This window comes from Hydra viridissima, unplaced genomic scaffold, assembly GCF_058129835.1.
Source record: "Hydra viridissima isolate aposymbiotic clone 2 unplaced genomic scaffold, HvirCarnegie_v1 scaffold_2, whole genome shotgun sequence".
NCBI lineage: Eukaryota > Metazoa > Cnidaria > Hydrozoa > Anthoathecata > Hydridae > Hydra > Hydra viridissima.
Window position 1 is genome coordinate 22,495,055 of NW_028324301.1, and position 15,339 is coordinate 22,510,393.

The 15,339-nt window shown below is 31.3% G+C and overlaps 3 protein-coding genes across 8 annotated transcripts; 1 reads left to right on the forward strand and 2 right to left on the reverse strand.

Annotated features, from left to right (window-relative positions):
- LOC145182577 (uncharacterized) lies at positions 1-4,296 on the forward strand. The gene is made up of 4 exons (XM_090079110.1): positions 1-143; positions 386-554; positions 655-687; positions 3,017-4,296. Exons 2-4 carry the CDS (start codon positions 389-391, stop codon positions 4,129-4,131), a joined length of 1,314 nt encoding a protein of 437 aa, XP_089935236.1. The 5' UTR covers positions 1-143; positions 386-388; the 3' UTR covers positions 4,132-4,296.
- Positions 4,166-9,015, reverse strand: LOC145182567 (uncharacterized). Of its 4 annotated transcripts, none has more exons than XM_090079106.1 (3): positions 8,938-8,979; positions 8,388-8,688; positions 4,166-8,224 (listed from the first exon to the last, which is right to left on the reverse strand). In XM_090079106.1, the coding sequence occupies exons 2-3, from the start codon at positions 8,437-8,439 to the stop codon at positions 4,797-4,799; spliced, it is 3,480 nt and encodes a 1,159-aa protein (XP_089935232.1). In that variant the 5' UTR covers positions 8,440-8,688; positions 8,938-8,979; the 3' UTR covers positions 4,166-4,796. The 4 variants fall into 4 exon arrangements, with proteins under 4 accessions (XP_089935232.1, XP_089935233.1, XP_089935234.1 ...); XM_090079108.1 differs by having other exon boundaries at positions 4,864-4,992; positions 5,198-8,224; positions 8,388-9,015; XM_090079109.1 differs by having other exon boundaries at positions 5,264-5,371; positions 5,458-8,224; positions 8,388-9,015.
- Positions 9,016-11,674: 2,659 nt separating this feature from the next.
- Positions 11,675-15,290, reverse strand: LOC145187991 (uncharacterized). 3 transcript variants are annotated; one of them, XM_080064541.2, is made up of 10 exons: positions 15,139-15,290; positions 14,917-14,990; positions 14,499-14,686; positions 14,209-14,413; positions 13,694-13,987; positions 13,409-13,513; positions 13,167-13,265; positions 12,983-13,090; positions 12,507-12,583; positions 11,675-12,270 (listed from the first exon to the last, which is right to left on the reverse strand). In XM_080064541.2, exons 2-10 carry the CDS (start codon positions 14,969-14,971, stop codon positions 12,028-12,030), a joined length of 1,374 nt encoding a protein of 457 aa, XP_079920667.2. In that variant the 5' UTR covers positions 14,972-14,990; positions 15,139-15,290; the 3' UTR covers positions 11,675-12,027. The 3 variants fall into 3 exon arrangements, with proteins under 3 accessions (XP_079920667.2, XP_089934731.1, XP_089934730.1); XM_090078605.1 differs by having other exon boundaries at positions 14,499-14,656; positions 15,139-15,273; XM_090078604.1 differs by having other exon boundaries at positions 15,090-15,147.
- Positions 15,291-15,339: the final 49 nt, after the last annotated feature.

Sequence of the window (15,339 nt, forward strand, 5' to 3'; positions counted from 1 at the left end):
TCTGTGCCGAAGGTGAGGCACAGCGTCCAAACGGCGTTAAACAAATTTTTGAGCACAAGTGAGAATATTCGTTCCAATTCATTTATAATAGGAAACAAGAAGAGAGGAGAAGTTTTGGAATTATAGCATATACTCATGTGAAAGTATAAATTTTATTTACATAAATTTATTAGAACTCACGTTATTATTATTTATCTACCAATGAAATATAATCATGACTCATAATTATAACTCTTATTTAGTTATATAAATAATTGATCTAATTAATTAACAAATACTAAATAAATTGACAATTTTTTTTTCCCGAAACAAAACTTTTTGTAAAAAGTTCATATTTTCAAAAATATTTTTATTTGATAACTTAATAATCGATATTTGCGTTTAGAGAATGTATTACCACTTCATATTACTGTTTTGCACTTTATTAATCTTTTCAAACTGCAAAAAAAAGAAACAAGACAAAGAATTTTCAATACAAAACTTGTTGTCTGGAATGGACAGAAACGAACAGCTCATGTTTAAAGAAGAACTTGAAAAAGAGGTCAAAAAATTTCGTAAGTTTAAAAGATTTTTAGCTTAGTTTATTTTTATTTCTTTCGAGTATGCTTTTTCAATTTAGTATTATACACGTTCATTTTATCGCTTATTTTATAGATGTACCTAGTTCTCACACCATTTCAAAAGCTGGTAAGTTATGTTATACATTTTTGCTAACGTTGCTATGTTAAATGATAATATGTTATTAAGACAAATTGAAAACTATACTGGCTATAACGATGCACTGTAAACATGGCCGCCGAGAGGGGGTAGGGGTGGGGTGGACGGGGAAGATTTCCGGGCCTCGTGTTTGTACAAATAATTTTTTTTTCATGAAGTCCTATTTATCACTTATTAAATCTTATTTATCGCTTCCAAAAAATCTTAAAGACAAAAAATATATGAGTTTTTAACATAATATGCTTCTTTCAATCTTTCTATTTTTCTTTGTAAAATTAAAATTAGAATTTTTTCTATCGAATTTCAATCGAAATTAAAGTTTTCGAATCGAATTTTTTCCGTCAATGTCGATAACTTTTCTTTTTTTAATTTTCTTTTTAAAACGTTACAATTGTAAAGATTGCATGACTTGATATCTCAATAATGCTGCATTTTAAAATTTTCGTTTTTGACACAATCTGTAAATAACAAATACTTGTTAAACTAAAACTTTTAATAAATATTACAATTACGTTACAAATATAATATTATTATTCAAATAATAATATTTTAATATCGGTGTTAGGCATATTATTATATGACCAACATAGAGATTGGAGTGGTAAAATTAACACCAAAAGATGTAGATGATGCCATTCTAAGAGGTCCAAATCCTCACCTAACAACATTTCCTGTAGATAAACACGGTAATCAATTCCCTACGTATTTATTAAGCTTTTGTTTAAAAAATAAAGAAATAGTTCCTCGTGATTGGTTAGTTTGGAACAAGTCTAAAAATGCTCTGTTTTGTTTTCCTTGTCGTTTATTTTATAAATTTAATGAGCAAAGATCAATTTTTGCTCCAGAATATAGTTGGCAGGCAAATAGAGGGTACAAAAAAATTATGACAGAACACCTGACCACGAAAAATCTAGTAATCCTAAATCTTGTTATATCCAGTGGCGAAATTTAGAAAAAAATGTTAACAAACATACAAAAACTGATTTCCTTATAGTAAAACAAATACAAAATAAGACAGAAATGGAAAGATTTATTAAAACGGTTATTAGATGTAATTTAGTTTCTGAGCGTGGATTGGCTTTTAAGGGTGTTAGTCATTTGATTGGAGATTGGAACAATGGAAATTTTCTAGGATTATTCGAACTTTTAATTCATTACGATCCGCTTTTAGAAGAATATTTAAAAAAAGTAAAGCAGACACAAAACGAAAAGCAGAGATTGCTAGTACATTACTTATCGGCAGACATTCAAAATGAATTAATATCATGCTGTGATGATTACTTGAGAACTTCTATTTAAAAGGAGAGAGAAACTGTGAAATATTATTCCCTTTTTGTAGACAAAACATCCGATTCTGCGCATATAGAACAACCTACATTCATTTTACTATGAAATACTACATTTAAAATCAATTTATGATGCCAATATACAAAATATTGCTCTTTAGCCTGTTGAATTATTAAATGAAATTTAAAAAAACAAACTTGACGTGCTGTTTTTTATAATTGCAATAAGACTATTTTGCACAATTCCTATGACAGTTGCCAAAGTAGAAAGATCTCTTAGTATGTTGAAAAGAATAAAAAACATATTAAGATCAACAATGACACAAAATCGTTTAAATGATTTAGGACTTTTATCTATTGAAGCCGAAATGGCGATGAAAATTAATTTTGAAGAACTTATTAATTTGTTTGTAAGTCGAAAGGCTCGCAAAAGCTCTATCATAAAACTGTTCATCAATATTTTTTGTAAATTTTTTTTCTAACTTTAACTTTCAAAAGGATTAAATAATTTTGACTTTCAAAAGATTTTGTTAATTTTCATTTTTAATTTTCAATGGCCAGAGCACGCTTCTAGTGGGTATACGATTGATCATAATGAGGGCCTGTTAAGAAAACTTTCACAGGGGCCGAAGTTTCTCTCGGCGGCTATGACTGTAAATATAGTGCGAAAACGTTGGAAATAGCGAGACAAAGTCTTTAAATATATAAACAATACAAACAATTCGTTTCAACAATGCCATCCAGGATTTAGGGTCTTGAAAGCAACGGGTGCAATTAAAATCAAGTCTACTCCTAATTTTTCCATTATTAGAATAAAGTATTGTTAAAATAAAAGAATGAGGGGGGAAGGAGAATGGAAGGAAAGTGAAGACATATTAATTTAATGTTTTCAATGAATAATAAAACAATAAGTAACTTTGAAGGAATAAATATAGAAGAGTAGCTTGACTCCAAATCTAAAAAATAAAAATCTTATCATGCGTAACTATTATTTACCATCTATATTTTTTAAGGTGTTAAACGATCGAAAATTAAAGAAAAAACCAAACTAAATAAAGCTTCAAACAAACAAACTAAGCACACCGAGCAAAAACCTTTGGTTGGAATTTGTGACCCTATATGTGCTCACCAATGTGTTCACGGTTGTGATTTTAGATGTTGTATTCCTGGTTACCAGGCGGCTAAGCATATTCCAAGGCCTCCTATTACTGTAACATTGCCTGGTGCATGCAGTCCAACTTGTTCGCCTACATGTTATCCACAATGCTCTCCTACGTGTTGTGCAGGCGGCGCAGGAGGGATGTTTCAATCCAATTCTTGCCCATACGGCTGCTCTGTTAACTGCTATCCAAGCTGTACTATGACCTGCTGTCTACTAGAGGTTAAAAAGAACTTTCCACCCGCGGTTTCTCCTTCAGTAACTCAAGTTCCATATTATGTCCAACCACCTCAGCCACAGAACTATTTAGCTTTAAATCAACAAAACTATGATGCACCAGTACCAATTATACATACTGCTGCTTTGACGTCTCCGTTGAGAAATGCTTACTCCAATTTATATCAATTGCCACAACCTCGTATTCCTGTTTTCCCTCAAAAAACAATTATTCTCCCTCGTGTCAACAGATATCCAGTTCAGCCCTTCGCAGGGTTATCAACTTTTCCTCCTATCCCTTCTTATTCAAATCTCTGTGTACCGGCTTGTAGGGTTGTATGCACCCCACAATGTCCTATTCAATGCTGCTCGAATCCTTTACGTGATATAGAAACAGCACAACTTAGGCAGAATTTCCCAATCGTTCAACGAAATGAAAACCCATTAGTTTGCCAACCACTGTGTCTTAACTTTTGTCAACCAACTTGCCCTAAAAGATGTTGCAGCCTGGAGAAGAATCAAACTTCAGTGATAAACACTATTCCTCAACTTCATAGTGTAGGACCATCTATACTAAGAGTTAATTTAGCTCATTCACCACTTTTAGAACACTCTTTGTTTTCAAACCTAACTCAATTAAATAATGTCGCGTTGCAAACAAATAAGACGCAAAATTGCTGCGAAAAATACGAAGAATCACACGACAACGACAAAAAGTCCAAGATAGCAAAGCAACTTGAGCTTTTGAAATAAAACGGTGTTATTTTTATTTTTCCAATACTTTTTTATTTTTTATTTTTTATTTAATTGTACATTGGTGTATATAACATATAACTCTTATAGTAAACAGTATTTACAGTTCAAAATATCAAACTAAACACGCATAAAATTTATTTAAATATTTCTAGAAATAACAAATTATTTTTAATGATTTTTAAAAATAAATTTATCAGACATTTTTACGGTAGAATTAGAAAACGTCAGTTTAAAACGGAGGAAAGCTTCTTATTTTCGATTTTAGGTTAAGATTTTTAATTAACTTTATCATTTAAAAGAATTTCGTAAAAAATTCCATTTCTTATTCAAACTTAGATAATAAGAGCTGTGCAGTTACACCCGTATCTGACACATTCTTGCGATAAAGAGCAAGCTGGTATGTATTGGAACGGGTCAAACCAGCAAATATTAGTAGTAAGTTAAAAACGCCACATCATTATTAATTGTAACAAATACAAACTAATAAATAAAAAGTTTAAAGCAAAAAATAAAGAATAGAGATCAGTTGACTCATTCAGTTTGCAAATCTGTATTTTTAATGGAGTTATAAAAAGTTCGGATTTGTAAACATCGTGTAAAAAAACATACGGTGTTAAAAAATCTTCACGTAAAAAAAAAAGATGAATTAAAAAAGTTAATAATCAAACAACGTTAAAAATCAACCTGTATACATATTGACACAGTATGATCGACAAACTTATTATGCGTGTTAATATGAGTGCGAGCAATATTACAACGATAACTGTTGGTATAAAAACTAAAATAATGGCTTCAAACCAGCGAAATACTGTCCCTAAATTCTCATCTGCAGCTTCTGGTGGCAGATCGCTCACGTAACTGTATGCAAAAAATAAATTAAAACTGCAAAATAAAATTAAAATTACTGAGGTCAATGTTTCAAATATATTGGCTGCTTTGATGAGATATGGCCGAAAGTAAAGATGGTGAACAAGATACAATGTACAAAGTAATAGCGCGAAATAAAGACGAAAAACGGGACTGCTGACAAATGTAAAAGCCATAATAAGTATTAAACGTCTACCAATTAAAGTGCCTTGCCAAAATGCCGGTTGTCTTATATAAGTTAGCTTATTACCATTAGATAAATTCTTCGCAGAATGCTTATTATTTGAAAACATAATTCCTTTATAAGGGCTCTCGAGCTTATACAAAATTTCTCTAACTAACATTTTTTCTTCGTCTTCGGTGCATTCATCTAAAGAGGGATTAAAGTCAGACTTAAGTCTAGCTAACAAACGCTCTTTGAAAAATAAATGCATAGATATTGTCCAAACTAAATACCAGAGCGGTAAGGCCCATGCCAAAACAAATTTGTTATATGTAATGACACCACTTTTTAAGTGGACAACACTGCAGACTAAAACAAAAGGAAACGGAATAATCCATCCAATCACAAATAAGAATATAAGGAATTGCCACCAACGAAAGCAGGTAATTGTTCCATCGATAAACAAGACGTGCTTATTACTGACAGGTACGCAATTCAATAACGTTAAAGCAGTTGACGTAAGAGTTGCGTAAGCAAGTAAAATGATCTGAATTGTTGCAACTTTAAGACGAACACTAAACACAACTAAGGCCTGCTTCTTTTGCACATTTTTTAAGATTAAAAGTTGCACAATATAGGATATGGTGTGAAACATAAGCATCATTAAAAGAACATAGCAAGCCATCGACCGTACAAAAACCATCTTTGTAACAGCATTTAAACCAGTTATGGGGCAGACTGTAAACGAAGAGTTTGTTTGTATCGAAAGGGTAAATAAGCTACTGAACACTGAGCGGAGACAAATCATGATTTTGTCATATATTTCACTCTCTTGCATGCGAATCAGTAAAAACATCTGAAAGAAGTAAAATGAGATGTTCATGATGTCTGTAAATATATCTGGCTCCTTTTTTCTCTCTTGCTCATGAAGCATAACATAATCTTCAGTTGCGGAACTTTTTGACGGCTCTGCTTTAAATTCGTCATTTGCACAAGTATGGTCAACTACGATACTTCTTTCGATACATACTTTTTCTTGTTTAATAAGTTCATGTTCTCCTCGGCTGTACGTTAGCAGTGAGATGTCTTCTTCTAATTTTAAAATCTCGTACTGATGTAAATCATCATGTTTGTAAATTTTTTTGTCCCACCAAATGAGTTGTTCTTTTACAAACTCACTTATTTTATCCAAGTACATAAATGCAATAATATATGCAGCGCCTAAAATTAAGTATAAGGGCCAAAACCAATAATCATTGCATTCTTTGGAATCTATGCAGTTAGAGTTAATTAAATTTTCGCTTTTCCCTTTTTTGCATTTCCCACATAAAGTTCCAGCGCGGTTAGTATTACATGAATCAAACTTCTCGCAGTCATTTCCCTTACAGCAATAGCCTACGGGACAAGATAAAAAACGGACTTCATCTCCTAATAAACCTGCCCTGTACCCATAGTAGTTGCCTTGTGGGCGAATTGATCCTTGATCACAAACACCACCAAATTTACAGTGGTAACATTGCACAAACGTCCTAACGTTTTTATAAACTACTCCATCCTTTTGATAGATGTTTAATTCACCGGAGTTTAAGCTATATTGGTTGGTGGGACATGATTCGCAAGTCATTGTTAATCTTTTTGTTTTGGAAGATGAATCTCTTTCAATGCCGTAGTAACTGATATTATGACCCTCAGGACACTTGGCATCAAAATAGCCGCCAACTTCGATTGACCAGTCTTCATTCGTTGGACTTCCTGGATGCCATATAAATGCTCTAAAGCTACCAGGCATTACTTTTGATGTCCAAGTGGTGTTAACGAGTTCTATCCCGGCTGTAGCATACAATATATCTCCTAATAAAGGTTTAATAAAGACATTGCTAGGACCAACAAAAGAGCAATTGTAACACGAGAAATATCCGCGTGTAAATACTGTTCCTCCAAACCCAGAACAAGTGTTATTGATAAATGTGGAATAACTCACTAAAACTTTTGAATATTCTTCAGTATAAATAGCGCCTCCAAATCCTTGCACTGAGCCAAGGTACTCGCCAACTGCATTGTTTGCAAAGTCCGAGTTGTCGATATACACCGTTAAACCATCAACATATATTGCCCCAAAAAACGTGTCAGCTTTGTTGTTTAAAAAGATGTTTCTTTTAATCCGACAAATTACCTCTTCAGACTGTGTTAGGTCGGCGGTAAGGTGTAATGCCGATGCAAAACCGCCGCTATTTTTTACGAAGTGATTATCAGTAAGGTATACATAAGAGGTGTGAGTTTCCACCATTCTCCCAAATGACAGAAAAATACATTGGCCTTTGTTTTCGGAAAAAATGCTTTTCATAATTTTAATATGATAAGAAGCTCCACTCATTATCTTAATAGCAACAGCCTTGTTCGTGTTTTCTATAGCAGTCCCGACAACATTTAGGTATATTTCCGAAAACGAAACAACATTAATTGCATGAGAAATGACACTCGCATAAGCATTACCTGTGATTATAGTTGAGATAACAGATATATTTCCACGAGTAATATTTTGAGAATAAATAAAATAACTCACAAAAATCACTTCAGACAATTTAATTTCAAGCGAATGAAGTTTTTGGTCTGAGTAAACCACGTTAATGGCCGTGCAAATGTTTTTAAATACACAACTATGTATGTTCACATTTGCGTTTTCAATATAGAAAATTCCGTGACTTCCTGTAGTACAGGTCAATCGATCGGTATTATCAGATTTGTAATTACTTGCAAATGCAACATTTGTAAAGTTTACTACCATGGTGGTACTTCTGCCGATTATTCTGAACGCAAACCGATCTGATGTACATAATATCTTCGGACGGTAACGATTACCGACAACTGAAATAGATATGTCTATTGCGTTGCTATGCTGATCATTGCAGACATTGAATTCTTCATGCAAAAATTGAGCTCTGATATTGATCTCGTCTGCAGATATAGCTCTGCTTATTGCATAATTCAGGGATTGACAAGGCGTACCAATTAAGCCACATTCTTCGTTGTCTTGTCCAGAGTTTTCTACATTCCACGTCCCTGATAAGAATTTACATGTTTATATATTTTATTAACAATCATTTTCATTGTTTATTTTTATTTTTGCATTTATTAAAAAAAAAACACTTTAAAAAAAGTTTTCAATTGAAGTTCACTAGACTCACAGAAAGTTCACTAGATAATATATTCTTTTTAAACTTACGAGCAAAAATACTTTTAAAAAAAAACACGAAAATCAGCTTGTTCAGTAACATCAAAGTTTTCAAAGAAATTGCAACCCGCTGTAAAGAAAGCAGCTAGGTGTTTTAAACTTGTTTGATGCACAGATTATGTTCAGATTTTAGTGATGCATGATTGGTTTTGATTCTAGAACACGAATCACCTAGTGTTCATATTTTAGACTCGTTAACACATCGTGCGATTTTAAAAGTGGAGAAAAGAGAGGTGTGAGCTTCACTTTGTAGTAATCGCTAAACATCTATTTGTTCACCGCATCTCATTCCCTATTAAGTATACGTAATTCAAACTAAAATGTACAATTTAAAAAACTTTAAAGAAAAAATAGAAATCAAGTACCGCTTTCAGTAAATGTTGTTAAAGAACCCATTTATCTGACGTAAAAGCGAACATATTGAAAAGATACAAATAATTGCTCAGAATTCGGCTGTAACAGTTTAGCTCTAACAGTTGGACTCTAACAATTTAGCTTTAACGATCGGATTTAACTGTTAAAAAACTAAAAGACTCTTTACTATTTTGTCTCCTTCAACTATTTTGTCTCCAACTATTTTGTCTCCTTCAACTATTTTGTCTCCTTCAACTATTTTGTCTCCAACTATTTTGTCTCCTTCAACTATTTTGTCTCCTTCAACTATTTTGTCTCCTTCAACTATTTTGTCTCCTTCAACTATTTTGTCTCCTTTAACTATTTTGTCTCCTTTAACTATTTTGTCTCCTTCAACTATTTTGTCTCCTTTAACTATTTTGTCTCCTTTAACTATTTTGTCTCCTTTAACTATTTTGTCTCCTTTAACTATTTTGTCTCTTTTAACTATTTTGTCTCCTTCAACTATTTTTTCTCCTTTAACTATTTTGTCTTCTTTAACTATTTTATCTCCTTCAACTATTTTGTCTCCTTTAACTATTTTGTCTCCTTCAACTAATTTGTCTCCTTTAACTATTTTGTCTTCTTTAACTATTTTTCTCCGTTTGCATTTTCTTGCTTTTTGAGAATGTTTTTATAAAAGATGATATTTCATCTGCTGTAGATCCTAAAGTATCTTGCGTTGACTTTTCAGCTCTTTAATTGATAGATTAAATGAGTGAGAGTTTTAATGGGTTGATATATGTTTATATATGTTTTATGTATATGTTGAATTCAGGGTTGGACTGGCTTGAAAAACCGGCCCGGGAAAAATATATATATATATATATATATATATATATATATATATATATATATATATATATATATATATATATATATATATATATATATATATATATATATATATACATATACATATGACTATTTCCACGATGGAAATTTCGTGTTTAAAAATTTCTTTTTTCAAAAGATTTTTTTTCTTTAATTGTTTAAACTTAAAATTATTGTTAAAATATATTTTGAGTAGAAAATATTTGAACCGAGTAGATAAATTTGATGAATGTTAGCAACTGTTTTTTCTTTTTATTATTCGAAGAAGTAAGTAAAATTTGAGGGCGAGTTCTTTGCAATATTTTAAACAAACCACATCCGTATTTTTGTTAGAAAGAATCTTTGAGATTATATATATGTCTTGAGTGAAAACACTTTTAGTCTTTAAAAATAATTCAAGTGTTTTTTTGTCACATACACATCTGTAAAAATTAGGTTGCGTCACTGAACTAAAAACTAAAAAAGTTTAATTATCACAATGAAATTAGGCTTTTAGGCGAGATTTTTTTAGAAATTATATATTTTAATGCAAACTTTTCATCATTAATAAAAAAAAATTGGTCAAAAAACATTATATTAACTTATAGTAATAGTTTAAAAGCTGTTGCGTCACTGAGCCCATCAACGGGATAATTAGCGTTTTATAAAATCATTGTTTATTATTATTTAAAATATAAAAAAAAGATTTAAACTTCCCAGCCTAAATATTGATAAAAACAAATATTTCTAAAACACTACTGTTAGTTGGAGTCTAGAAATAGTAGACACCATCGCTATTCAATATTGACTAGTATAGCAACTTTTTCATCGTTTGACTAGTCGATGCCAAGACATCAATTATTGCATCGTTATTAATTCTCGGAAGGTCTTTTTCAAAAGACATCAACATGAATGACTGTAAACTTGACTGGCTCATCAAATTTCTTAATCTGTTCAAAATATATTTTAATTTCGAAAATGACCTTTCACAAGCAACTTGTGATGAGGATTATGTCAGCACAAATTTTTAAGCCAAAAACAAATTTGAATACGCAAGACTATGCAAGTTAAACTTCTGGAGGACAAAGTAACAACAAACAATACATTTTTTGCAAGATTTGCATTTATTTCTGTGGCTGTCACTGTTTCCCACTTCTGGGATTGTAAAGACAGTTTCAGATTCTTCGGATTTACATTGTTACATGTTGTCCGAGACAGAGTCAGATACTTCCGTGTCAAATATCAAATTACATTCATCTTCAAGAGTTATTTCGAAACTTTCCCATTTCCTTGCGAAGTCCGATAATTCCGTTTGAAGCTGATCTTTTGTTACACTAGCATCAAACTTTCTGAGCAACCCACTCAGATGCTGCAATCTGCCACTAGGCATTTTTTTCAAAGTTTTTGCAAAATTTCTTGGATCTAAACAAGATAAATCAGCATATAGACTACCATGCTCTGAGAATCTCTGTTTTAAACTACTGATTACTTGATTCATTACCATGTTGTGAACATTGATACGAAATTTATCTTTTGCACTTTCAAGTAGTTGATTTGCTCTAATTCTTTTCTCTTTCAAACCAGTCTGAACTTTAATTCACATTTTATTTGGAAAATAAAATGTAGCCTAACTAAAAATATAATACAATTTTTATGCCAACCGGCCCACCGAGAATCTCCCGGTATCCCGGCGGCCCAGTCCAAGCCTGGTTGAATTTTGTAAATTTGCTAGCATGTTGCTTGCACTACTTATTGCGCAATTCAAGTGATAATCGAATTTAGAAAAGAGTCTTTTTTAATTACAAATAAAATTTGCCTTTGATGGTTTAAAATGCTGTAAAATCAGTTTTTTTGTTTTTTTTAAGATTTTAAAAGTTGTTATAAGTCATCATCATCTACCCAGCGCAACGAATTTTTTCATGAAAACAAGTTAATCTTAGAATAAAAAAATTAAGAGATATTGCAAAAAAAAGTCAGCGAAAAAGTGATAGATTACTAGCCCCCTTAGCCACTTTGGCTCCACCCTCCCTAACTGCTAAAGAGCGGAAGCTCATGGAAACATAAAACACATCTTTGTCAAAAACAGTTCCTCTTGTTTATTTACTTTTAATACTTTTCCTAAACAACATCTCCAATACAATATCTCCATAACATTAGTATCTCCGTTATTACAGTAACTCTGATACAGTAATATACCAGTATAGTGATTATAAAAAAAATGTACAAGCAAGTGTAATAAAATTCATTTAAAATGTCATAAATATTTAGATAAAATATATACAATAAATGTGCTGAAATGGGCTATAAAGAAATCTTCTATGGTAACCTTTATGCTAATCGCACCTTCCTTAGGGTCACTCTATGCGAAGGGCATCTTCTATTTATACTCCCTATGCTTACGGCATCTTCTATGGGACACCCTAAGCTAAGGATATCTTTTACTATAAGTTTTTTGTTTGTGATCGCTTTGTTTATAATGATGACGTGGGTTTTCATCTGGGGGTTTATTTAAAAATTCATAGTTCACTGCAGATCTTCGTCCCAATATCTGCCTAGCTATAAATACAACCGATGCTGTACCCAACACGGCTGCAGCGATACCGCAACATACAGCAACAGCCAAAGCTGATACAGACTCCGTTTCATGAACAGTAGGTGATTCGTGAATCTAAATACCAATTTTTTAAAGCCTGGTAAAGAATAATCATTACAAGCGATACTTTTTTAAATTCCATGTCTAGCTATTAAAAAGGTAACAATGCTGTAAATGAGAAAAAACTCTCTTTTATATAATCGATTGTTAACACCACCCTAATTCAATTCTTTATTTACTATGGTGGACTTAGATAAAAAAAAATTGAATTTTTAAGTCTTTTTGGAATAAAGTGTTAATATTTTAGCTACTTTGATATCCAGTTCTGGTTCAGTATCTGAATCAGTAAATAGTACTTCTTCCCCGGATGAAGCCACCACCAGTTTATCTAAAGTAGCAAGGAAATATTTAAAAAAACATGTTGACCCTTTAAAGAAAATGAGAATAAAAATTTTTCATTTACTTTTAAATGTTTTACTCTTCTAACAACTTTGTTTCTAACGAAAAAAGTTACTCTTCTAAGAAACAACTCTTTTTTGAACTGAGATTTTTTGTTATAAAAACATTTTAGAACGGGTAAGTCTTCTTCAATCATTTTTTAACATCTTAAATCTTATAAAATCCTTTTTAAAAAGATTTATTTAAAGAATGTCCTGATTTTTTAAAAACAGTATCCCTGTAAAAAAAAAATCTAATCTTCCATTTACTTATATTCTGTCAACTCTTTATTAGAAGATAGATTACTAGAAGATACTAGAAGATACTTTATTTTGAAAAAATATTCTACCTGAAGTAGTTTCGTTGCACAGAAATCCTGACCATCCTAGGTCACAGACGCACGTATTCTTCTTTTTGTTAATACAAATTCCATGCTTACATTCTTTTGCACAAATCACTAAAGAAAATTTGTTGGTAGTTTTTTCGTCACTGCTTTAACCAATAAAATTATTATTTGTTAGAATTATAAATACTTTTTTTGTCGCATTTGTAACCTTCCCATCCATCTTCACATAAACAAGTATCGTTAGATTGGCAGGAACCGTGAACACCACAATCAGGATCACAGCTTCCTGAATTTAGAAAACAAAGAAAAACTCTTCTTAATTATTTTTCATTTTTTCTTCTTTTTTAATATTTTGCAAATTTTAAAAGAATTAATTTTTGTTTAGAAAAAACTGGGCACTCAGCTAAAGGCGAACTAAAATAACCTTACCAATTACTTCTATTTCGTCGCACCTAAGCCCTTTAAAACCAACATCGCACGTACAGGTGTTTTTGTTTGTACATATTCCGTTCACACATGACTGTTCACAAAATGCTGTGAGTTAATTATGATAAATATTTTCAATTTTAAAGGACGTGGCAGAAAAATAAAAACTGACAAAAAATCGAAAAAAAAAAATTTACTCTTTAAATAACAGTAAGTCTATTGTTGTGTTCCTAGAAAAAGTGAACAGCAATTCAACCCTCAGTCTAAAAATAATTCTTATATACATGCCTTTATTGTTTTGTCGTTTGTTGTTCCTTTTATTCATATACACAATTGCTGTTGGCTCGATTGCATCAGTTACCGCTTCACTTACACAAAGTTCCTTGGTAAAACAGTCAACTGCAAAACACTTATGATCTCTTACTTGTGCTACTTCACAGTTCTCATGTTGACAGCATTTCTCTGCACAATCATAAATATCAATAAACTTGCCAAGATCAATTATTTCGCCTGCTTGCTTACGTCCGGATATTGTTTGATTGTAAGCCACTCTACTAAATTCACATTGATCGCCGTTCGGGACTGAATATATATATATATATATATATATATATATATATATATATATATATATATATATATATATATATATGTATATGTATATATATATATATATATATATATATATATCTATGTATATGTATATATGCATACAGACGTGAATATACACATACACTTAAATAAGTAATTATACAAACAATAAAACGCTTGTGATAAAAATGCTTGTAACTTTAAAAATTTACGAGAGTTCCTGTTGACCCCATTCTTTTTTCTAAACTCATCCACATCATCTCCATTGCCACCTCCACGAATAATATGAGAAATTTGCACACTTCCTTGAGCTAAATGAGATGGAGTTGCTGGAACAGCATCGCATAGAGTCTCTGAGTAACAGCTTACTGTGTAGCAGGTCGTTCCTGGCATGAATGCAACATTGCACAGCTCATCCTAAATGATGAGTAAGTGTAAAAAGCTAGCAAATAAATTTAATCTGAGAGCATTTTAAAAAAAGGGTCTTCTAAATGAAGTTTACCTGACAGCAAGCATCAATGCAAGTATTCATATCTTTGACAACACCGTGTTTGGTGAATTTTCCAGACTTAATTCCACCTCGCAACGTGACATTATCTTTTTGATCAAGATGAGTACATGTTGGAAGCTTCACTGTATCAATTACTTTTGCGGTCTGATCTTTATTATTGACGATAAAATATTGAAAAACTGTAATGAAAAAATCTTATCTCTTAAAAAAAAATATTCCGATATGATTTTGAAAGATTTTTGAAGTTTGAGGTTATCTTTTTTTTGTTGAATTTTTTGGGATCACCACTTAAATATTCACAATAGGAATCTGTCAAAAATTTTTATTTTTAAAAAAAAAAAGAGTATACAAAATAATTAAAAAGTTCTTGTTAAAAAAAAAAAACTTTTTTTGCAAGATAAAAACTCACTTTGCGTGGAACATGTTCCGAATAGTGTTACGTAAATCGCAAATGTTACGCCCATATTCGTTGAGTGAGCATATCTAAAAAAAAAAAATTCGTTAAAACTATTGTTTTTAATTAAACTTACGCAACGAATCGCAATTTTTTAAATTAGCAAAACACTTTCATAAATCGAATACTTTTTTTTATACGTTACTCGAGTTGAGATTATCGAATAGACTTATTTACCTTTCATTTATTTAACAAGCAATCAAATTAAATGCATTCATGATTCTTTTTAATTAAATTATCAGCTCTGATATCATCAGAAATTATGAAGCTGTTATAAAACGCAAGGCTAGCAGAAGATCTTCACGATATTTCGTTCGCTTCAATGCACTGATCTCATTTGCAGAATGCTGCACTATATACCTAGAAATCTATTTTATT